Source organism: Cinclus cinclus, chromosome 2, assembly GCF_963662255.1.
Source record: "Cinclus cinclus chromosome 2, bCinCin1.1, whole genome shotgun sequence".
Lineage (NCBI taxonomy): Eukaryota > Metazoa > Chordata > Aves > Passeriformes > Cinclidae > Cinclus > Cinclus cinclus.
Genome location: NC_085047.1, coordinates 16,097,328 through 16,119,297, shown reverse-complemented (window position 1 = coordinate 16,119,297; position 21,970 = coordinate 16,097,328). Strand labels below are relative to the sequence as shown.

Sequence of the window (21,970 nt, the reverse complement as noted above, 5' to 3'; positions counted from 1 at the left end):
GTCCCCCGTCCCAGAACTGGGAGTCAGGCCTGGGCTGTCCCTGGGACTGGGGGTAATGCTGGGATCCCACTGAGGGGACTGTCTCCAGTGTCCCCGCTTGCATACAGCTGGCCTGCATTGCCTGTGCCTCAGGGAAGGTCACAGGGAAGCTGAAGCATGCCGGGGAGCCTCAGCCCCGCCCGGGACCCGCCAGCTCTTAACCCCCTCCCTTGGCTCCTCATCCCCAGTGGTGGCAGCAGCTGGAGCGACAGGGACCCCAGCCTGCATCTGCCTGGACCCGACGCCTTCCCTGGCAGCAGCTCCGACACACTCAGTGACAGCATGGAGGGCACCAGTGACACCGCCCTGCTGTCACCCACCATCAAAGCAGGGTGGCTTGACAAGAACCCGCCACAGGGGTGAGTGATGTACTGGGGGTCCCTGTGTGACATGGAAGGGTGATTGTCCCCTCCCTTTCTCACCTGTAATTCCTGCTCATGGGGGCGTACTTTTGCTTTGGTGAAAATCCATTGCTAGGGGTTCCTTCCACTCCCTTCTAACCTGTGATTTAGGACAGAAACACCCATTTTTTTTGTGAAAGTGCCCTTCTCAGAGAAGGCGCCACCAGTTGTTGTACTGACTTTGCTGAGAAGGGGAGGCTGCAGCTCAAGCTTCCTCTCTGACCCTGCATCCTGGGAAAAGAGCTGCTTTTCCTCGGGGGGAGCCCTGAAATAGCAGTGACCACAAGAGAAGCTGTCAGGGATGAGGTGGAGTGTTTGGGCTGAGCATTTGGGATTGCTGGGTTTGCCACAGAAGGAGGTGGTGATAGCCCCTATCACAAGGGATGGCAGCCCCAAATCTTGGGCTCATGGTGGGAAGTCAGAGTGATGCAGCAGTAAAACAGGGGAAGTGCTGGGCTTGCCTCTGTGTGCTTCAGGGTGAGCGAGTCACGGGGAGTCCAGTGAACCCAGTGAGCACAACCAGCGCAGTGTGCACAGGGAGCCCACTCAAAGAGCCCCTGCACTAGCTGGAAGGCAACAATCAACCAGGAGATGTGGCAGATGTTTGGGGGCTTCTTAATCTGGGCTCAGAGGAAGCCCCAAGGTAGCAGTTCCACCAAGTAGGAAGCTCAGCTATTTGCAACAGAGCAGCCGTGCTGTGGGGAAGTGAGAGACAGCAGCTGGAAGGTCCCTGGGAAGCTGCTCCAACAAACCTTTCCTGAGTAAACAAACACTTGAGCAACCGTGTCCCTGTTGCCACACCAGCCCCCAGCCCCACCAGCGGGGTTGGCCCTAGGGGTTCAGTGCTGGTAGGGGACTGCATGGCAGGGCTTGCTGGAGCTGTGTTGGAAAGGGCTTGGCTCCTCCTGCAACCTTAATGCTAAAGGGAATGGCTTGAAAAGTGTCCTGCCTTTTGGTGTGTGTGTGGTTGTGTGATTGATCCACATCCTCAGCTGGGGAGGGCAAGGGGGTCTTTGGTGGGCTCTCTTCCAGCTCCCATCACCTGCCTCCAACCTGTACCCCCATCCTGTTAATGAAGCAGAGGGCTTCTCCCTCTGCTCCTGTGCCACTGACCCCTCCTTTAATGTGTCTCCTGGACTGAATCCTGCCTGGCTGTTAGGGGCAGCCATTGTTCTCAGCTCCGTGTTTTAATTGGTGCCTAGAGGAAAGCATGAAGTCCCCATTCCTATCCCCACCAGCAACATGAGGGAACGGGGAGAGGGCACAGGATCAAGGGCTGGGGACTTCAAGGGCTGGCTAGGCCAGGCCTCTTATCCCTGTGCAGGATAGAGGACTGGGGATATAGCACCAGATTCAGGGTTGGGGATACAGGGCAGAATGGAGGGCTGGGGATATCATGGACTGGGAACACGGTACATGATGGAGGGTTGGGGACATAGAGGGCTGGGGACACAGGGAAGGATCAATGCTGAGGTGGCCCCAGGCTTTTGGCAAATGGGGCGTGAACACGCAAGCAGAATCATCCTGAGTTCAAGGGCATCCCCGCCAATGGGTCCCTCTGGTCCCCTCCCAGGTCCTATATCTACCAGAAACGCTGGGTGAAGCTTGATGCTGACTATCTCCGCTATTTTGACAGTGAAAAGGTGAGTGGAGAAGATGGATCTGGGGATTTGGGATAAGAAGGTGGCAGAGGAGCTGCCTCAGCAGGGCCACCTTTCTCTGGGCATCCCAACTCAGAGAGGTGGCTGTGCCAAGGATCAGTATCCCAGGGAGCAGCCGTGGCTGGGTGGTGGGGATGAGATGTGGGAGGTTCAGAGCCTCCTGGACATTGGAGCTGGAGCATTGGGAACCCAGGGCACTAACTGCCCCGTTTCAATGAGGCCACAGACTTGAGCAGTGTGTCTCCCCACTCCCTGACCCAGGATACCTACTCCAAGCGGCTCATTCCTGTCTCCTCCATCTCCCGTGTCTCCAGCATTGGGGACCAGAAATTTGAGGTTGTCACCAACAACCGCAACTTTGTGTTCCGGGCCGAGAATGATGGTGAGTGACTGGGGTCCCTGTTCTCCAGCTGCTCTCCCTTGCCAGATCAAGGGATGAGTTCCATTGGCTCCTGGGCCCAGGCTGATCCTGACCCATCTTGTCTCTGGCCCCACAGCAGACCGCAACAAGTGGATATGGACCCTGCAGCAGATCGCGGAGGAGCGGAAGAGCAAAGCTCCAGAGAGGGCATTGATGTCCTTAGCCACCGACAGTGCCACTGAGCCAGCTGATAAGAGTGGCTTCCTGGAGCTGCGGGGCTTTAAGCACAAGCTCTTTGTGGTGGTGGCTGGGGACAAAGTGTTCCTTTACAAGAATGCGGAGGTGGGTGGCTGGCGGGGCTGGGGCACTATGGGGGACCCTGATGCTGTTTCAAGGGGGACCCCTTCCCTTTGCATTCCCAGCCTGAGCAGAGCAGCAGTGAGCCGGGGCACCCAGGCCTGCCATCCCTCAAATGGGGACAGCACACAGAAGCCACAGGGTGCTGCCCTCTGAGCCCTCCCTCTCTGCTGGCTCTGAGCTTTGGGATCTCCCAGGAACATCACACCCAGTGTAGCTGCTTCCAGAGTCTGTGGCGCCTTAGGTATCCCCAGGATGAGAGCTCGGCAGGGAAGGGACAGAGCTGCCCCAGCTCCCAGGCAAGGGATCCCATCATCCATTCCCCCGTCATTCCTTGCTCACCCTCCCTGACCAGGATTATCGGCTGGGGATTGGCATCACCTACATTGAGATGAATGTGGGAAACGTCAAGGAGGTGGATCGCCGGGGCTTTGACCTCACCACACCATACAGGATCTTCAGGTGAGCCCAGGGTGGGGAGGGCGTGCTGAAGGTGCTACCCACCCCAAGCCATGGTATATATCATCCCCATCCCTCCTGGCAGCTTCTCTGCTGACTCGGAGCAGGAGAAGGAGGAATGGGTGGAGGCCATGCAGCAGTCTATCACTGAGGCACTCTCCAACTCGGAGGTGGCCGAGAGGATCTGGGCAGTGGAGTCCAACCGCTTCTGTGGCGACTGCGGCTTCCCCAAACCCGACTGGGCCTCCATCAACCTCTGTGTTGTCATCTGCAAGAGATGTGCAGGTACCCATATGGACAAACGGGGATTCCTGGGGTCTCCCAGACCTTTCCCACACCAAAGTGGGTCCCTAATTGCTCATCTCACTGGCAGGGGAACACCGGGGATTAGGCCCTGGCATCACCAAAGTCCGGAGCCTGAAGATGGACAGGAAGGTGTGGACTGAGGAGCTGATCCAGGTAGTGGCACAGACCAGTCCCAAGAAGCTGTTTTGGGGGGTGACACCCTGTTCCCTGTGCGTTACGGAGCTGCTGGCCATGGGCTGGGGGGTGCTGGAACACGGCAGGGTTCTTCCAGGCTGATTCCAGCTCCCTGGGGGGATGGAACGGTGTGGCTCAGCTGGGGGAAGAGGACCCCCAAGCAGCCTTTCCTTATGTCCCTGTGGACCCCTGGCAGCCAGTTCAGCATGCCGGTGAGGACAAGCGGCACTTGCAGTGCCGCAGACAGACGGTGTCTGTGACCGTGGGGACACGGGGTGGCTGTGGGGCCGTGGCTGTGGGGTTGGAGCGGGGCCAGGCGCAGAGCAGCTCTCCGGAGCGCAGGAATGTGTCGGCGCAGCCAGCGCCGGGAATGAGTGGGCGGGAGGAGCTGGGATTCGTTTCAAGACCTAACCTGGCAGCCATTTCCCGCCGGCAGGGCCCGGCTGGTTCTGCTCTTCCTTCCCATCCATCCTGCTCAAATCCTGCATTCCTGCTTGGCGTCCCACCCGCACAGCTCCCGCCTCCAGCACTGCCTGCTCCCCGAGCTCCCAAACGCTTCCAGCTGCTGCCTGCGGCTGCTCCCTTTCCCCTCCCCTCTCTGGGAACGTTGCCTGAAACCACCCCACCAAACCCAGGGCCCCAGCTCGCACCTCCCTTCCTCGACTCTGGAGTGCACCCATTCCACCCCTAAGAGCTGCGGGGTGCTGGCAGTCTCCCGAGGGTACAGAGGTGATGTGGGTCTCCCTGGTAAACCTCTCAATGGCATTGCTCAGATGTGGATAGCAGGGTGGCAAGGGGCCACCAAAAACACTTTGAATCTGCCCCCATGGATGCCGAGCACCACCCCACCTCTCACAGCTGGGTGCTGCTTTCCAGATGTATTTTTCTGGGGCAGGAAGGGGAATTGGCGGCTATGGGGGCTGTCAGATGCTGTGTGCCTGCAGTAGGTCGGTGCACCTGCACCCTGCCCACCCACACTCCCCATTCCCCTACACCATCCATGCTCTTCCTGCACCCCACTGTTCCTCTGGGGCAGCACCCTGACCCCAGCAAAGCCTGCCACACACGCCCCAGTAGTATTGTCACATTGGCATCTCCTTGTCCTTGTCCCCACAGCTCTTCCAGCAGTTTGGCAATGTGATGGCCAACCAGTTTTGGGCTGCAAATGTGCCTCCCAGTGAGGCCATCAGCCCCACCAGCAGCAGCCAGGAGAGGAGACGCTTCCTCATCGCCAAATACCGGGAGGGCAAGTACCGCCACTACCACCCTCTCTTCGGCAACCAGGAGGAGCTTGACAGGGTCAGTGGCCCCCAGGGATGGGCACCCGCCTGGGGGTTCCGCCTGGGGGTTCTGCCTGGGTCCAAAGTGGTGCTGAGCTGGGGTCCTGAGGCTCTTTTGGGAGTGAAGTCTGTGTCCAAGCAGACGGCCCATCTCTCCCTGCCTGTATCCCCCTAGCCCCCATTGCACACCCTATGTCCTCACTGTGCACCCCAAGCCAAAGCCTGGGGTCTCCAGGAGGGATGAGCCAGCTGTGGGGACAGGGTAACCTCTCTCCCATGGGGCATAATCAGCTTCGTGCCCAGGCTGGAGAGCCTTGTCCAAGATGGGATCTCCCTACCACAGTCAGGCAGCCTCAGAGTTTTCCTCTCTCTGTCTTGGAAATTGTTTTGGAGTCAAGCTCTGGGCTGGATGGGGCTAAGGAGAGTGAGTGCTGAGGGCACACACCTGTTGAGACAGCTTGACATCCCCCTCCAGGAGTACCTGGCCAGCATTCCTAATCACCAGCCAAGGCACCCATTCCTTGTGCTGGCTGCTGGCAGGGTGCCCGAGTAGAGTCATACAGGGAATGTCACACAAGGAATGCCATCTGGCTGCTGATTTTCACCTCCTGCTCTGCCATGCAGGCTTTGCCCCTGCCATGGCTTTTCCAGTGTTTGCACAAGCGGTGGGGGTACACGGGGGGCCCAGGCAGCCAAGGGAATTCGCATGTGGGCTTGTTTGTTTTCCTACTCTGGCTCTGCCGGCCCGCCCTGCTGCCGTATGACTTCACTCTGGCTCCTTAAGGGAGGGATTCGCTGCCGGCTCCAAACTTTTTCTCCCAGTTTGAGCCTCCTTTGTTCTGACCAGCAGCCGGGAGGCGGCCGGGAGTCTGGCAGCTTACTGCACTCACCCGGCTCCATTTGCTGGGGGTCTCCTCCTCGTCCTCGGTGGGAGCCATCAGCTTCACTGCTGGCCTCCTGGCTCTGCTGCAGGCTCTGTGTGTGGCCGTCACCACCAGTGACCTGGCAGAGACGCAGGCTCTGCTCTTCTGTGGGGCATCGGTGACCTGTGACACCGGGGACCCCCAGTGCCCAACGCCCCTGGCTCTGGCTGAGAGAAGTGGGCAGCGGCTGCAGATGGAGTTCCTGCTCCACAACAAAACCTCAGGTAAGGTCTGACCCCCTTTGGAGCTCCACCATGGGCTCACACCCACTGACAACATTCCCGGAGTTGCTGCTGGGGTATTCTGGGGGACACAGCTATGTTTTGAGCTGGTCCCGGCTCTGCGTCCTGCCCAGCAGCTTCCTGGTAGGAGGCTCTCCGTCTGCTGGCACTGTGAAGGGTCTGTGTACCTCATGGGAGGAAAGGGAGGCTTTGGGGAACCCCTGCACCCCTGGGGGCTCAATCCCAGCTGGGGATGCAGGCTGGTGTTGCATGCACCGGAAGGGATAGGAGAGAGTATTCCCACACCATCCTGGCATGCTGTGGGCATTCCAGGCAGCTTTGAGTGACATTCCTGTCAGATGGGCAGTCCCCACCTCCAGTATGTCCCTGGGGCAGGAGGGCTGACCCCCTTAATGGCCAGTCCTATTCTGCTGGTTGTGCACCCCTGCCCCTGAACTTGACTCCATGAGGGCTGATGGCTCCCATGGGATCTGCACCCTAATACAGGCCTTGGGCAGGAACACTTGGGCAGGTGGAACAGAGGTGTGGGGGGCTGGCCAGCACCTGCCAGAGCTGTTACCTCCCTCTTCACCTCGGCGGTCAGGAAGTTGGAATTTGCCCAGGTCTGGGGCTGGACCAGCTCTTCCTGATGTGTCAGCACTAAAGGTGTCTGGGAGAGCTGCAAGGCCCTCCCAGGCCACCCCCGGGAGCCAGAGAAATCCAAAACCTGGGCTCATACTGCTAGGGCCAGCAATCTCCAGTCTGGGATTGCTGGAGTGGATGAGCCCAGCACTGTGTGAATCAGGACTGGATTGGGAGAGCAGGGATCTACCTCATCCTGGATGTACCATCTCTAGAGCTTCAGGCACCCTACACTGACCTGGGTGTGATTTAGGGGGTATATCTGCATCCTATCTTTGCTTCATCCTGGAGGAAGTGGGGGTTGCATCTTGCTGGCAAGTTAGGGAAATTGAGGCAGGGGACATGACTGTGATCAGATGATGAGGCAGTGACTGAGCCCTGGACTGTTATTTCAGCTGCAGGACTGTGATACTTTGCCCTACACCGCCTGCAGAGCAGCAGGGTCCTGGGACAGCCTGGGAGGGACCTCAGTGGTGGGGGAGCCTGGACCCCACCTCCCCTCATTGTTCCCACCCAGTCCCAGCTCAGTGCTTAGGGAGGGGCTTTGGGAAGGACTCAGGATGTGGGATGTCTCCTAGGCAGCTCTGGATTTGGATACCAGCACTGTTCCTTGCAACCCAGCTCTGCTGTGGTGGGAGCTTGGGGTGCAGCCTGTGAGATGCTCCCTGTGCTGAGATGGGGGAAACCCAGCTGCCTTGTGGGGCTGGGGGAGGAGGGCAGCTACCCATGACAGACTGATCTCCCTGCTTGCAGAGCCGCCACGCCTGGAGATGGTGTGCAGTGAGGAGAAGCACTACTCTGTTCACCAGCCCTCCATTACCCACAATGGCTTCCTCTACAAGACCCCCTCCATGGTCAAGCCCATCAGTGAGCGGAAGGGCCCAGAAGGTACATGTGTGAGACAGGGAAAAGGGGCCTGGGAGATTCACAGCCCTATTCTCTCAGGCATTGAAAAGGTGGTGGGGAAGTGAGCATCATCTGGTAGCCTGGTTTGATGGGTGGTTACATCAGATGGACAACCTGTGGGTGCTGCTGGAGTGCTTAGGCTGGTTTGGTGGGTGCTGTGGAGTGGACCAGAGCTCAGGGAGGCTGCTCAGCGCTCTCCTGTGCTGTGCAGAGTTCAGCCGGCGATGGTGCACGCTGCAGGATGGTGTGCTCAGCTACTATGAGAACGACCGTAACACTGTGCCCAATGGCGAGATCAGGGTGGAGGAGATTGTCTGCCTGGTGAACAACCCACTCCATGTCCATGGGTAAGACTGCACTCCCCTGGAGCACCCCAACAGCCCCTCCATTCCTGCAGGGCCTGGCACAGCTGCAGTGGCCCCTATGAGGGCTGGCACAAGGGGACTGTAGTCCCCAACCCCACCAATGGACCCTGAGCCTATGGCTTTGCAAGAATTCTGTGTAAATAATTTGCAGCCCCTTTGGAGCATCTTTCCAATGCTTTTGTAATACCTTTGCGACCTCTTTGCAGCTGCTTTGTAATCCCTCTGGAACCCTGGTCCAACTCCTTTGTAACCATTTTGTGGCCCCTGTGCAGTCCCTATGTCCCCTGTTGAATGCATCTGGCAGCACAGGGATCCTGGAGTGCACGGGGCCATGGTGGGGGCGTCCCACATTAGATCATTGTCAGAGCCATCAGCAGCCGTGCAGCAGGATGCTCCCACCCCTGGAACACCCCTATCACCCACCCAGCTCTATCCCACCCCTGTGGGCACCCAGACTCCTCTTTTCCTCCCTCCTGAAGGATCGAGAGCACGTTTGAGGTGTACACAGAGGCAGATCGACTCTACCTCTTCGGGCTGGAGAGCCCTGACTCTGCTCGAGAATGGCTCAAGTCTATTGCCAAGGTGGGGTGCAGGGGCCTGGGGTGGCCCTGGGTGCTGGTGACAACTGAACGCAATGGTGCTGATGAATTCCTCTCCTACCTGGCTCAGTCCTTCGTCCACCCCTGTGCTGAGGAGCTGGTGGCACTAGACTTTGAGCGGCTTGGCCGACTACATTACAAAGGGGGTCTCACCCTGGAACGTGCCCAGGAGGGCTGGTTTGCCCTGGTCGGCTCCACACTCCATGTCTGCTCTGGGGATGGCCATCGGCAGGAGCCTCTCCAGCTGCGCAAGCTGCAGGAGCTCTGTGAGTACCCCTGCCCTGCTGACAGGACCCCCTAGCTGGGAGGGAGGGAGGGAGGGAGGGAGGGAGGGAGGGAGGGTGTGTCCCCCAAATCCTCCCCTAGGGTGCACCTAGCTTTTGGTGGGAGTCTGGTGGGTATCACTCCTGTGGAGCTCAGTGTCCCTTGAATGAGAGGGAATGTAGCTGCTCTTTTTCCTCTTCATGCTCTTTCCCCTCTCCATCCTCTTCTCCCTCTCTACTTGTCCCATTTGGGCTGGAGCTGGACCTGTTGGCAGAGCCTCCCACTGCGTGTGGGTCTAGGGGAGCTGTGGCACCCCATGTTCTCATAGGTGCTGGACTCCCTGCCTTTCTTTCCAGCCATCCAGGGGGACCATGAGGTTCTGGTGCTGGTGGAGAGGCGGAGGTAAGAGGGTGGGGGAGAGGGGGGCCCCCCAACCAATACCCCCTTCTTGTTCTGGAGTGTCTTTACCCTCCCTGCCATGACTCTAGACCCCTAAAACTGAGTTGGGATCACCTGCAGGCCCCCAGGGCCAGCTTTCCTGGGGGTTGCAGACATGCAGTGGGGTGTGGGGGAACACCTAGCCCCCTACTGAGCCCAGGCATGCTGGCAGGACACTGTACATCCAAGGGGAGCGGAAGCTAGATTTCCTGGGCTGGGTCCACGCCATCCAGAAGGCTGCAGGCAGCTCGGGAGACGCCTTGTCAGAGCAGCAGCTGACGGAGTCGGATGTCCCACTGCTGGTGGACCGCTGCATTGACTACATCACCCAGTGTGGTACGGGTCAAGTCCTGGGGTGCTGGCAGGGACTGGAGTGTGGCATTCAGGTCATCCAACTGGTGTGGAGTGGCAGGCTGAGAGCCCTTCATGCTTATGATGCGTGTTTCCCTCCCTCCCTGAACATCTGCTCCAGCTCTGTGGGAGGGATCCATCTCTAGCGGGGCTTTGGCTCCAGTCACCAGAACACCTGTGGGATGGGATACTCTATGGTGTCTGGCAGTGTTTGATGGGGAGCTGGTGGGGCAGGAGTGGGGGTCTGTCTCCTGCAGAGAGGGTCTCATTCCTACTGACTCCATCACAGGGCTGACGTCTGAGGGAATCTACCGCAAGAGCGGGCAGAACTCCAAGACCACCAGCCTCCTGGAGGTGCTGCAGCGGGATGCGCGCCGTGTCTGCCTGAAAGAGGGCGAGCACCAGGTGGATGATGTGGCCAACACCCTCAAACGCTTCTTCCGTGACCTCGGGGATGGGCTCTTCACTCGGCGGTGGGCCCCCGACTGGCTGTGGGCAACAGGTGAGCCCTGGGGGCTGCTTAGGGATGGCAGGAGGAGGGATGTGGGCTGCCCAGTTCTGTGCAGTCTATTTTTTTGTCCTTTTCATGGGTTGGAGAAACATGTTTAGGCTCCACATGTTCCCCTGTGCTGGGATCTCAGGTGGTGGGTGAGGAGTGGAGTGTGTTCATGCTGCTGTCCCTGTACAGGCTCATGCTCTGACAGGAGTGGGGCTGAGCCAGGGAAGGCAGCCACATCTCCCTTCCTGGGCATTCCTGTCCCCCCTGGGACACTAGGGCTAGATACACCCAGCAGAAAAACAGACACAAGCTACAGCCCCATGGAGCTGGAATGTTCTCTCTTCAGAGAGCTGGGATGCTCCAGCCTTGTGATGCTCCAGCTCTGTGGAGCTGGGATGCTCTGGCCCCATGATCCTGGGATGCTGCAGTCCCATTATGCTGAGATACTCTCTTCCCATGAATCTGGGGTGATCTAGTCCTGCAGAGCTCTGATGCTGTGGCCCCATGGAGCTGGGCTGCTGTGGCCTCACAGGTATGGGATGATTCAGCCCCATAAAGCAGGTGTGCTGTAACCACATGGTCCTGGGATTCTCCAGCCCTAGGATGCTCTGGCACCTTGGAACTGGCAAGTTCTGGCCCCATTTAGCTAGGGTGCTCCAACCCCATGGAGCTGGGACACTCTGGTCTCATGATTCTGGGATGCTTCAGCTCTGGCATGCTCTGGCTCTGCAGACCCAGGATGTTCTCTGGCCTCATGGATTTGGGATGCTCTATCCCCATACTGGGACAGGAGAGGGGAAATGGAGTCTGTAGAGGGGATGGTGTGGCCCTGAGCCTAAAGCTCTGTTTTGTACTCCTCCATGTTCATTCTCTCCCTCTGGCAGCGCTGGAGGATGAGGAGGCTAAGGTTGGCAAGTACCGGCAGCTCCTGGCTGCCCTCCCTCCAGTGAACCGGGCCACACTGAAGGCACTCATCAATCACCTCTTCCGGTATGGCATTGACCCATTGGGCATCAGCCTCTCCACTGTGGGGTCCTTGCTGGCTCTGGGGTGTGGGAGAGCCATCATCCTTTGGCTCATGTGCCCAGCAAGGAAAGGAGAGGAGGTTGGGGTCAAGCTGTGCCTGATGCCGAGCATCGTGTCCTGCATGGGGGTTGAAGGGAGGGGTTGGGGGGGCTCTGGGGCAGGAATCTTGACAGAGTTCCCCACAGGGTCCAGTGCTTCTCTGGGGAGAACCAGATGAACACACACAACCTGGCCATTGTCTTTGGGCCCACACTCTTCCAGACGGATGGGAAGGACTACAAGGCAGGACGTGTGGTGGAAGACCTCATCAGTCACTATGTGGAGATCTTTAACGTAGGTTCAACCCTGGGTCCCAGTGTGTGGACATTCACAAGGAATGGAGAGGTGGAAGGAGGAGGAAGTCAGGTCTGCTTTGTCTGTAGACATCTTGCTTTAGAGACAAGGAGGGAGAGGACCATGTCTTTTCAGACCTTGGAAACCCAAAGCCTGGAGTCAGGATGGTCTGGTCAGCCCTGATGGCTTCTCTTCTCTGGCAGGTCAATGACCAAGAGATGAAGAAGCAGCAGGATGAAATCACAGCCATCATGAAGATGCGGGAGGCATCATCCAGTGGAACACAGGTGGGTCCCGGATATGGGAACGTCTTCTCCTGGGGCCTCCAATGTCTACTGTAGCATCTCCTGGACATGCCCTGGGCAAGGGATGTCCACATTGGTGGGGGGGTTTTCACCCACACATGGGAAGCTGCAGGTTGAAACACTTTACTGTTGCCCTCCAGCAAGCTGGGGACTTTATCTGCACTGTCTACCTGGAGGAGAAGAAGACAGAGACAGAGCAGCATGTCAAGGTGAGTGGTTGGGCAGAAGGTGCAGAGGGTAAAGAGGGGACAGGGGTCCCCTCGTTGTATGTCCAAGCCTCTGTGGTGGTATGGGGACTCACACTGAGCTGGCACCTCTGTGGTGTGAGGATGGAAGGGCCCTGGGCGCTGACTGATGGAGACTTGTGCCCTCTCTCTCAGATCCCAGCCACAATGACAGCTGAGGAACTCACCTTTGAGATCCTGGACCGGCGGAAAATTGTCGTGAAGGAGAAGGACTACTGGAGCTGCTTCGAAGTGAATGAGAGGGAAGAGGCAGGTTGGTGTAGGGGCATGACTGAAGGTGGTGATGAGGGGGAAAGAGATGGAGATGAAAGTGGGATGATGTTAGAGATGGAGATGGGGATGCAGATGAGAATGAAGTAGGGAAGAGGACGGAAAAGATGATGGACATGGTGATGCAGATGGAGTAAGGATGGGTATGGGGATAGAGATGCAGGTAGAGATGAGAATGGATATAGGGATAGGTATGAAAAATCTCTCCTTGTGATTGCACCATGGAGCAATCTGGGATGGGCTCCAGGTGCTCAGGGGAGGACAGTTGCTTGTCTCATCCAGCTTGCACATGGCTGAGTACTGCAGGTGGGCTGAAGTTTGGGCCAGCACTTCTGTCTGTATCCTTAGGAGTTCAAGTGCCTTTGAATCTTGATGTGGGGGAGGTGTCCAGGTTCTGCAGCCACCAAAGTGAGCAGCCCTATGGTGGCTATAGGCAGCAGCAAGGGAGAGATCAAGGGATGAGACCCTGGTCCTGCCTGCTGGTCCCTTGAGCTCTTGCTGCCAGTGGGTGGGGGGGGTCAGTCTTTTCTAGGTAACAAGTGACAGGACAAGAGGAAATGGCCTCACGTTATGCCAGGGGAGGTCTAGGCTGGATATTTGAGAATATTCCTTCAAGTAAAAAGTTGTCCAGCCCTGGGACAGGCTGCCCGGGGCAGTGGTGGAATCACTATCCCTGGAGTAATTGACAAGACCTGTAGATGTGGCACTTGGGAACATGTTTTAGTGGCAAGACCATGCCAGGCCATCAGGACACAGGTGTGACACTCTGGATGGGAGCTGGCCCTGGGTACACTTGCTGAGACCTGCCTGTCCTCTGATTGACAGAGCGGCCCTTGCATTACTCGGAGAAAGTTCTGCCCATCCTGCACTGTCTGGGGACAGAGAGTTACCTGGTGGTGAAGAAGCAGATGTCCATGGAGAATATGCTTATCTACCTTGGTGAGAAGCAGGGGCCGTGATCTGGGCAGGGAGAGAAGGGAGGGGATGGGGATGCAGAGTGGAGGGGATGGAGAAGGGGTTGGGATTTTAAAAGAGAATGGTACGGGATCCATGCAAGTAGGTATCAGCTCAGTTAGCATGTGACTTGGAACCCCCTGATACGGTGTCATGGCCAAATGCTGTGTCCAGAGAAGTAGGGAAGCTGGTCCTGCCTGGCCTAGGAATTGGGGGGCAGTGGAAGGGCTCTGCAGCAGCTGGAGAGCTGCATTTATGGGGGGTGAGGGTCTGGCTGTGCCCTCCTTGGGGGAGCCTGACATCCCTAGGGGGCTGGAGCCACTCAGGCATGTGCCTGCAGCCAGCAGAGTGGGTGACTGCAAGCATGGCATGATGAAATTCCGGGAGGAGAGGAACCTGCTGGGGCTTGGGCTGAGCACTGGCTTCCACGATCGCTACTTCATCCTCAACCACTCCTGGCTGCGCCTCTACAAAGAAGTGCGGGTGAGCCCTGCCTTCCCCTTCCTCTTCTCCTTTCCTTTCCCTTTCCCTTCCCTGGCCCTTCCCCACCCTGCCCTGCCTTGCCCTGCCACCCTGTGACTTTGTAGAGATTCCCTGAGGACAGGGGACCCATGTGGGCTGGCACGGCTCAGGGAGTGCAGGCAGCAATGGGGTTGCCATGGCACAGACAGCCATGGGCAGTGTGGGCAGTGCCAGAGCTGGCCCCAGAAGTGCTGTCACCCAGACCTGGAGCAGATCCCAGAGATCCTGGTCAGTGCCAGGGCTGACAGGGGACATGCTGGCATGCTGGCTGTGCAGGGACAGCCGCTCCCTGCCCCCCATTTCCTGGCTGCCCTGATCTGACACTGCACCTTAGCATATTACCACTGCATCCCTGTGCCCTGCCTGTGGGCACAGGGGGGCTGCAGGGAGGGGTCCCCCTGCTCTGCTTTAACCCCTGTCCTCTGTTGAACAGAGCCTGAGGCAGCGGAGCCCCCCCTTGGAGAGCGTGAGTAGGGAGGGGAATGGGGGCTTAGCTGGAGTGCAGGGGCTCCCATGCCCTCTGCCCTTACAAGTCTGCCCAGGGTTGACCTCAGATCCAATCCAGGGTCAGTCCCAAATCCAATCCCGCAGCACACATGTGCCAATCGCTGGACTGTCCCCTGTGCTACCATCTCTCCCCATCTGGCCCTTCTGGCTTGAGGCTCCTGCTGTCCTTCACTCCAGGCAGCCAGAGCTGCGTCTGGGGAAGGGACCAGAGAGGATGGGGATGGGCTGAGCTGCTTCCCCATCCCGCGGGCATTGGATCGGGCTCTTGTAAGTCAACACAGCTTGCATGTGAACACGGATGGAGGGTGCCCAGGTTCCCCACTATGGCACCTGCTTCTGAGTCATGGCAAGGCACAGCCAGCAGTGGAAGGGTCGTCATGCTGTCCTGATGGCAGTGGGACGTTTAGGAATGTGCTCTGGGCAGAGTGGGTCCAGGTCCACCACTTCCATGGCTGTGGCCATGATACTCAGGAGGGGTATGAGGTGGGATCCCATGGGGAATGTCTAGTGCCAGGCTCTCAAGAACCTGTCACAACGTCCCAGTGCTGGTCCCAGCTCTGAAGGCAACTGGCACTGTCTAGGGTGGGGACAGACCACTTGTGTCCCTTTCCTGCTACCTGTGGCCCTTGCTGTTGGTGACAGACATAAGCTCTGCTCCATGCTGGGCTTCACCCTCTTCTTTGTCACCACATCACTACAGCTTTTCCTCCCTGCTGGGGGGCGGACCCTATTCCAGCGACGGTGGGGACTGGGGTGGGTGGGGACAGGTCTGGCAGCCATCAACCCAGTGCCGGTTCCCTGTTCCCCCAGAGTCACAAGCCGGAGAAGGAGTGGCCTGTCCGAAACCTGAAGGTCTACCTGGGTGTTAAAAAGAAGCTTCGACCCCCGACGTGGTGAGCAGCAAAGGGGTGGCTTGTGGGGCCAAAGGATGAGGATAGGAGTGGAGATGGGGACAGGGACAAAGACAGGGACAGTTTTGGCTGCTGGACTCGTCCCCTGCTGGCCAGGCCTCCTGCCACCAGGTGTCAGAGCAGCCCTGTAGGACGCTGCTGCAGCCTGGTCCAACAAGCAGGGACTGGGCTGTCCCCAGCCCTGTCCCCAGCCCTGTATTCGGCGCTGTCCCTGCCCTGTCTTTGTCCAGAGCCCTGTTCCTGAGGCGTTTGTGGGGCTGGGGGGATTTGCAGAACTGGGGGAGGGTTTGTAGGGCTGGAGGGGGCAGTTTCAGGGACAATGGGGGGTTTGCAGGGATGGGGGTTGGCAGGGATGAGAGGGGTTTGCTGGAATACTTGACCTGCACAGGATGGCAGTATGGACTGTTTTTGTGGATTCATGTTTTCGCTCCTCTCTTCCAGCTGGGGCTTTACAGTATTCTATGAAAACGAGAAGCATGAGAAACAGCAATGGTGAGGGAAGGTGACACGGGATACTGAGCTTATCCCTGGGATAGATGGACATGTGGCAGCTCTCTGGAGCCTTTGCCATGGCAGGGGGAGATGGGGAAATCATAGAAATCATGAAATTATTTGGATGGGAAGTGACCTTGAAGATCATCCAGTTGCACCCTCCTGACATTGGCAGGGACATTATATGTGTGGAGAATGTCTGTCTGAGCACTCATGGCCCCATACAGGTTCCCCCTGGGGCCTGCAGCTGACCCCTTCAGTCCCCTGGGGTCTCATGCAGAGCAGTAGCTGAGGTCTCTGGAGCAGGCAGGTGTACCTGGAGGGGCAGAGGGGATACCTTACTTGCCTCCACCACCTCTGGCTGCTGACACCGTTTCCACAGGTACCTGTGCTGTGACACCCAGGCCGATCTGCGAGAGTGGTTTGCCACCTTCCTCCAGGTGCAGGTAGAGAGTGGGCTGGGTGATCCCACCCTGTAAAAGTGGGGCATGCCATGGGGGACAGTCCCAGAGGGATGCTTGGCCGGCAGAGACCCTTTGGGGATATCCAAGCATCCTTTTAAACACCAGCACCCCAGGGCAAAAGAGAGGTCCTAGGGTGGATGAGTCACTGGTCTCCATCACTGTCCCCTCTGTCTGCAGAATGGGGGTGCCCTGTGGCCCTCGGAGCGTCCCAAGATGCGGGTGGCACGGCCGCAGCAGGATGCCAGGTTGGGTAACATCTCCCTCATCCCGCTGCGGGGCAATGAGAGCGAGATGAGGAACAGTGTGGCTGCTTTTGCTACTGACCCCCTAACTGTGAGTGATCCAGGGACACTGGGTGACCCTCCATGCAGGGCTGCATCCCTCCTGCATCACATGATGGGGGGCGGTCCTGGTCTCCAAACATGGGTGGGGGATATCCTGGCTCCCATTCCTGCTCCCATTAGTTATGTACTGCATCATCTCCAGTGATGGATCTGGGGGGAATAGCTGATCCTTTGGGGGCTGGTGGGGTCTCCTGGGTCCAGGGAGGTCCCAGACCATGTGATGCAAAAAGAGGGGATGCTGCCATGCTCCTGATTTTTCCTCTAACAGGGGTGAGTTTTCTGTCCTGGTCACAGATCAGCTCCCCATCCTGCTGTCTTGTCTGTCTGTAACAGCTGTCCTGCCTGGGGCTGTCACCCATGGAGTGTCCCTCAGCCATGCGGGTGCTGGTGCTGGACTCTTGCCCAGCCACGGGGCTGGTGGTGGGACAGAGATGATCCCATCACCTCCAAGCCAATCACTTGGGCCCTCGTTGCTGTTATAAACCAGGGCTGTGCCAGGGGAATTTCCACTAGCATCAGTTGGGCATCACCCAGTGGGTGCTCGGGGATGCTCCAAGGGCAGAGAGCAGCTGCCCTGAAATCCCTGCACAGGCTCAGGTTTATAATGGAGGGCAGTGGGGAAGCCTCCAGGGGCTTTGCTGTGGGCTGTGCTTCACAGTGTGCTTGTGGTGGTGTGGTCTGGTACAGGGTACAAGCACACCAGGGCTCCCAGGGGTCAGTGGGTGAGTGTCCCCTCCCATGGGGCCAGCATGGGAAAGGGTGCTGGGACTACAGTGACCCTGGGGCGACCATGGTTTCTCTTGCTGGGGGTTTTCCCTGTGTCCCCCTGGGTGCTATGCTGCCAGTGATGCCCAGACATGGAGGAGGAGGAGGCTGAGGATGAAAGGTGATCTCTCTGTCCTTTGTCCCTAGCTTCTGCGGAACGTCTGAGCTGGAAAACTGACATGCCAGTGAGTTTCCCCACTGCCTACATCTCCTGTCCTGATCTGGTGACAGTGGGAGCCAATGGCTCTGTCTGTCCTATTGCATTCCTGGCCTGGGGACATGGCACATGTCCCCAAAGGTGGAAAGTGTTTGGTCGTGCCTGCTCTGTCCCCTTCACTGACACTTTGCTCTCCACTTGTGCACAGGTTCGTCTCCAAGTGGGGCAGCCCTCGGGGTCCTGCACAAACCCCACACCCTGGCACCTCCCAGGGGTCCTGTTGCCTCCAGAGCCTCCACTGGGCCCTCTCACCTTCCACTGTGGGCACCACAGGCAGCCAAGAGGGGAGATGGCAGTGAGGCCACACCCCCGGCCCCAGCAGAGCTGGGCTTGGGAGCCATTGCCAGACAACCCACAGGATGTCAGCCCCAGACTCTGTGCCCCGGCCGCCTTTGGCCACCGCTTCTTTTCCCAGTTCCAGGAGGAGAAGCAGAGCTTGGTTGGGAGCTGCTGTCAAGGGCTTTTATGTTTCCTCTTCCATCCCCTATTTTTAAGTCTTTCTCCTCTAAAATGATAAGGCAGGTGGGAGCTGCCCTTCGTGTGGGATGCAGGACTAGCCCTTTCCATGGGATGCATGCCTGGCCCCAGACACCGGCATCATCATACTCCCATCATTCCTGGGGAAGGGTCCCCTCTTATGCCAGGTAGGGCAGGGTGACAAGAGCCTCAGTATTCACCCAACATTGGGAAGGGGGTGCCCCTGGTCTCTGTCCTCTGTCTGTCAGGATGGAGAGGGCAGGAGCAGCTCCTGCGTCCCACTGCTGCTTCCTGATGATAATAAAGGTCTTAAAAAATGAAGTGGGAGTGTTCCGGTCTCTGCCAGCCACACAGGGCAGGGAGCACCAAGAGCTGGCAACCTGGAAATGCAGAGGGAAGGTCCTGGATGCAACCTGGGTGGTTGCCAGAGGATGGGTGCCATGGAGGAGGCAGCAAGCTGCCATTTCGGGGACAGAGCAGTGGCAACCCAGTCCAACAATCCTCGGCCAGGATTGCTGAGCCTTGCCAGTGCAGTCCGGATGCTGTGCCAGAGTTGGTGTCTGTGCTGGACTGCCACTGTAGGTCTCCATCACTGAGTGGGAGCTGCCAAGAAACACGTGTGCAGGTGTGTTTCAGGGCCTGGGCCCCTGCAGCGTGAGGCACAGTGGGCATTTCAAAGCCAGTGTTTGGAAGTGGTGTCTTTGGATCATGGCAGCCATGGGAACTCCTCCCTACAGCCCGTGGCTGATGCTGTGTGCTACTGCTGCCTGACAGTGCTTGTGACCTTGGAACTTGCCATGGAAACCCTTTCAGCTTCATCTCACAGTCATCGTGGTGGGGAGCATCCTTGTCTGAGTGGCAGAAGGTAGCTGGGACTCAGCTTTCCCTGATTTCCAGGAATGTGGGGATACTAATCCCCACAGATGTGGGGCTGGAGGGGTGATGGGAGGCAGGGACGCTGTTCCCCAGGGATGGAGGGATGCTGGGTGTAACTGCAGGGCTGGGAGCATTACTCGCTGCTGAGCTGTGTGTGGCAGCCCTGGGTGGGGGTGTCCCACCGCCCCCTCCTTGTGCTGAGCCGCCACAGGGGCTGTCGGTGAGTCATGCGTGGGAGCAGGAGGGCTGACAATCACCTGCAGGCGCTGCCAGGGTGCAGGATGGTGGCAACGGTGCTGGCAGTGTCACCTGCAGTGCTGGAAGGAGTGGAGGAGCCACCAAGAGGGAGACGGAGGGGAGGCACTCCGCAAACCTCAGCTCCTACCAGTGTGTGGATCAGGCGCCTCAGTGTTGTTGCAGGGTGAGGACCCAGGTGTTGGGAAGAGGGCGAGAGCATTCACCACCCCTGCTTTCATGGCTTGTCTCCCCTTCTGCTGTGCCGGGCTGCCCCATGGGGCTTCTAGTGCCCAGGACTCTGTGCTGGGAACAGATGCCTGGCATCAAACCCTAGGGGTGTGCCAAGAAATAATGTTAGTGCTCAGCTTTGTTAGACATCCATCCATCCATCCATCCATCCATCCATCCATCCATCCATCCATCCATCCACCAATCCCTCCATCCCTTTCTCCCTACTTACTTCCCCATCTCTGTCTCTCCCCTGCCCCACCACCCTTCCCTCAATCCACCCCCTCCTTCAGCAGCCTACCTGTCTCTGTGGCCATGTCCCTCTTAACCTCCTTCCCACTCTTTCACCATTAGGACATCCAACCCCTTCACCCTGCCCTGCTCCAGGAGCTGAACAAACTCTGCGGCTCCCAACCAGCCAAGCTTCCAGGCAGGGCTGGGATATCCTCCTTGCACCCCTCAACAGACCAGGGGCAGATTGTGGGTGCAGCAGGGAGATGCTGGGGACCCTTCTGAAGCCCATGAACATGAGATTTGGGGTTCCCTTCAGCTCTAACCATGTTCTTTAGGGAAGAGAACTGCTGGTGGCCTACCTGAGAGAATCTGGGAATGGGCAGGACGGATGCAATGGTGGTGCTTGGGAGCCCCTGGATCCTGTAAGCATGAGGTTTGGGGTTCCCTTCACCTTCATGCTGTTTTCTGGGGGAAGAGATGGACGGTGAGCTCCTGACAGCCCATCTGAGGGTAGCCAGAATGCAGTCATGGTACTGGGGACTCCCTATCTTGAGCCCAGTGTCCCTGTCCTTGAGCCCAGTGAAGACAGGAGGGACCAGGACACTCTGCAGCACCACTGCTGCACTGAGCTGGTACAGCATTACCCTGTGGAGAGATGGATCCATCCAGGAGCCTGTCACTCCAGAGCGGGATGGCTCGGGCCCCTCTCCAGCTCTCACTATTCATAGTGCTGTGGAGGCGAGCGCCATGTGACACCCCGCATCAGCAAGTGATTAATTGCAGAGACATTTACAAACAGCTTAATAAACTGACATGGCTGGGGGTTGTGCATGTGAGGGAGTCTTCTGGCTTCTCCACAGCCACAGGCTGGGACTCAGCTGGGACCCACAGCCTCTTCCTGGAGTGCTGGAGCCCTTGGCTCCTGTCCCTGTCCTTGCTCATGGTCTGGTGCTGGTGGGAGGATCAGTGACCTTGTGTGCCAGACACTGATTAGTTGAATGCCAGGCTTGAGTCATGGTCAAAGTGCCATCAAGGACAATGCTGCCATTCCTGAATGCTGCTATGACTGAGGTCCTGCCTGCCCTGAGTGCTGCCATTCCTGGGTATTGTGTCTTGTGGTGGGGACACCCCACATTCACTGTCCTCATCTTGCGTACCCTGAGGAGTAGCCAGGTGGTGGCTGGACAGCCCGGAGTGATGCCACAATCACCCCATGGCACCAGTACGGATTGTCTCCAGGGGTTCTCCCCTGCATCCCGCACCCACAGCAGCTCAGCCCACCACTCTGTGTTCCACTGAGTGGCTTCTACCCCTGCACTCCCCCTCCCCCCTCAGTAATGAACTCAGCAGATTATCAGGTCCTGGGTTATTATAGAGCAGCCACACTCTAGCAGACTTTAAACCAGTCATTATTTCATCAACAGCCCCATTAAACTGTCACTGGCTTTTTCCAGCCTTTTTCCCATTATTTTTCCCTTTTCCTTGCCTCCTGCCTTTTCTCCATCTATGCTTTTTTTATCAGAGCATGTGGCTGCCAATACACTCAGGATGCTCCCAAGGGGTTCACCACATCCCTCAGCTATCAGTTTACCCATCCAGAAACTGGGATCAGGCTGGTGAAGGATTTGAGGAAATCTACCACTCCCCAGACTGACACAGGAACCTCCCTCCCCTTGCTCCATTCCTCTTTCAGCCTGGCCCAGTGATGGAAAGGGGCTCTGGATGCTGGGGAATTGAGAGATGAGCCCATGGGAGGATTTTAAAAGCAGAAAGTGAAGTGGGAGAGGAAAGGCCCAGCTCCTTGAAGCATTTTATCCTTCACAGTGCTTTCCCCCCTCCCCCTGCTCTGTCCACTCCCAACTTCCTCCCTGGCAGCCTCCCACTCACCAGTAGGCTTAAAAAAAAAAAAAAAAGAAATTTAAATAGCTAGATAAATGTTGGGCAGGTATGGGGGAGTGGAAAGACTGCAGAGGTGGGTTGTACCTAGGAGGGTCCCATGGGATGGGGGATCTGCCTCTCCCAACTCTAATGAGGTGCTGGCAGTGCCAGGGACTAAGTGCCACGTTGCAGGTGATAGATGTTGGGAGCTCAGTGTCTTGGGAGAATGGAGAAGGTGTTTAGGAAGGGTTGTTTGCCCTTGACTTTGCATGGCCAGAGCTGGTCAAGGAGACATGACTGACGCAAGACAGTGATAAGTGGCAGAGGTGAGAGCCAGGCTGGGATTTTCCCTGTCACTGGGACCTTCCCAGTGGGCACAGCCAACCGCCAACCTTCTTTCCAGCAGAGTCCAGTGGTGTCATTGCATCGCGGAGAATGT

At 57.8% G+C, this 21,970-nt stretch overlaps 1 protein-coding gene across 6 annotated transcripts in view; it reads left to right on the top strand.

Moving 5' to 3' along the window:
• The window catches only part of ARAP1 (ArfGAP with RhoGAP domain, ankyrin repeat and PH domain 1), a 32,956-nt gene extending 14,567 nt beyond the window's left edge, over positions 1-18,389 (top strand). For 2 of the 6 annotated variants that reach the window (XM_062515363.1, XM_062515368.1), the window contains 30 exons: positions 228-398; positions 2,014-2,083; positions 2,363-2,483; positions 2,599-2,804; positions 3,175-3,281; positions 3,364-3,563; positions 3,652-3,737; positions 4,875-5,057; positions 6,011-6,185; positions 7,578-7,712; positions 7,942-8,077; positions 8,575-8,677; positions 8,765-8,960; positions 9,315-9,360; positions 9,569-9,732; positions 10,037-10,249; positions 11,131-11,236; positions 11,458-11,605; positions 11,809-11,892; positions 12,051-12,119; positions 12,291-12,408; positions 13,251-13,364; positions 13,720-13,862; positions 14,335-14,367; positions 15,219-15,301; positions 15,761-15,811; positions 16,194-16,257; positions 16,453-16,608; positions 17,532-17,569; positions 17,750-18,389. In XM_062515363.1, coding sequence (XP_062371347.1) covers positions 228-398; positions 2,014-2,083; positions 2,363-2,483; positions 2,599-2,804; positions 3,175-3,281; positions 3,364-3,563; positions 3,652-3,737; positions 4,875-5,057; positions 6,011-6,185; positions 7,578-7,712; positions 7,942-8,077; positions 8,575-8,677; positions 8,765-8,960; positions 9,315-9,360; positions 9,569-9,732; positions 10,037-10,249; positions 11,131-11,236; positions 11,458-11,605; positions 11,809-11,892; positions 12,051-12,119; positions 12,291-12,408; positions 13,251-13,364; positions 13,720-13,862; positions 14,335-14,367; positions 15,219-15,301; positions 15,761-15,811; positions 16,194-16,257; positions 16,453-16,608; positions 17,532-17,549 — 3,499 coding nt within the window. In that variant the 3' untranslated portion in view covers positions 17,550-17,569; positions 17,750-18,389. Of the gene's footprint in view, positions 1-227; positions 399-2,013; positions 2,084-2,362; positions 2,484-2,598; positions 2,805-3,174; positions 3,282-3,363; positions 3,564-3,651; positions 3,738-4,874; positions 5,058-6,010; positions 6,186-7,577; positions 7,713-7,941; positions 8,078-8,574; positions 8,678-8,764; positions 8,961-9,314; positions 9,361-9,568; positions 9,733-10,036; positions 10,250-11,130; positions 11,237-11,457; positions 11,606-11,808; positions 11,893-12,050; positions 12,120-12,290; positions 12,409-13,250; positions 13,365-13,719; positions 13,863-14,334; positions 14,368-15,218; positions 15,569-15,760; positions 15,812-16,193; positions 16,258-16,452; positions 16,609-17,531; positions 17,570-17,749 lie in introns of those variants that run through there. The other 4 variants (XM_062515365.1, XM_062515364.1, XM_062515366.1 and 1 more) reach the window with 4 other exon arrangements.
• Positions 18,390-21,970: the final 3,581 nt, after the last annotated feature.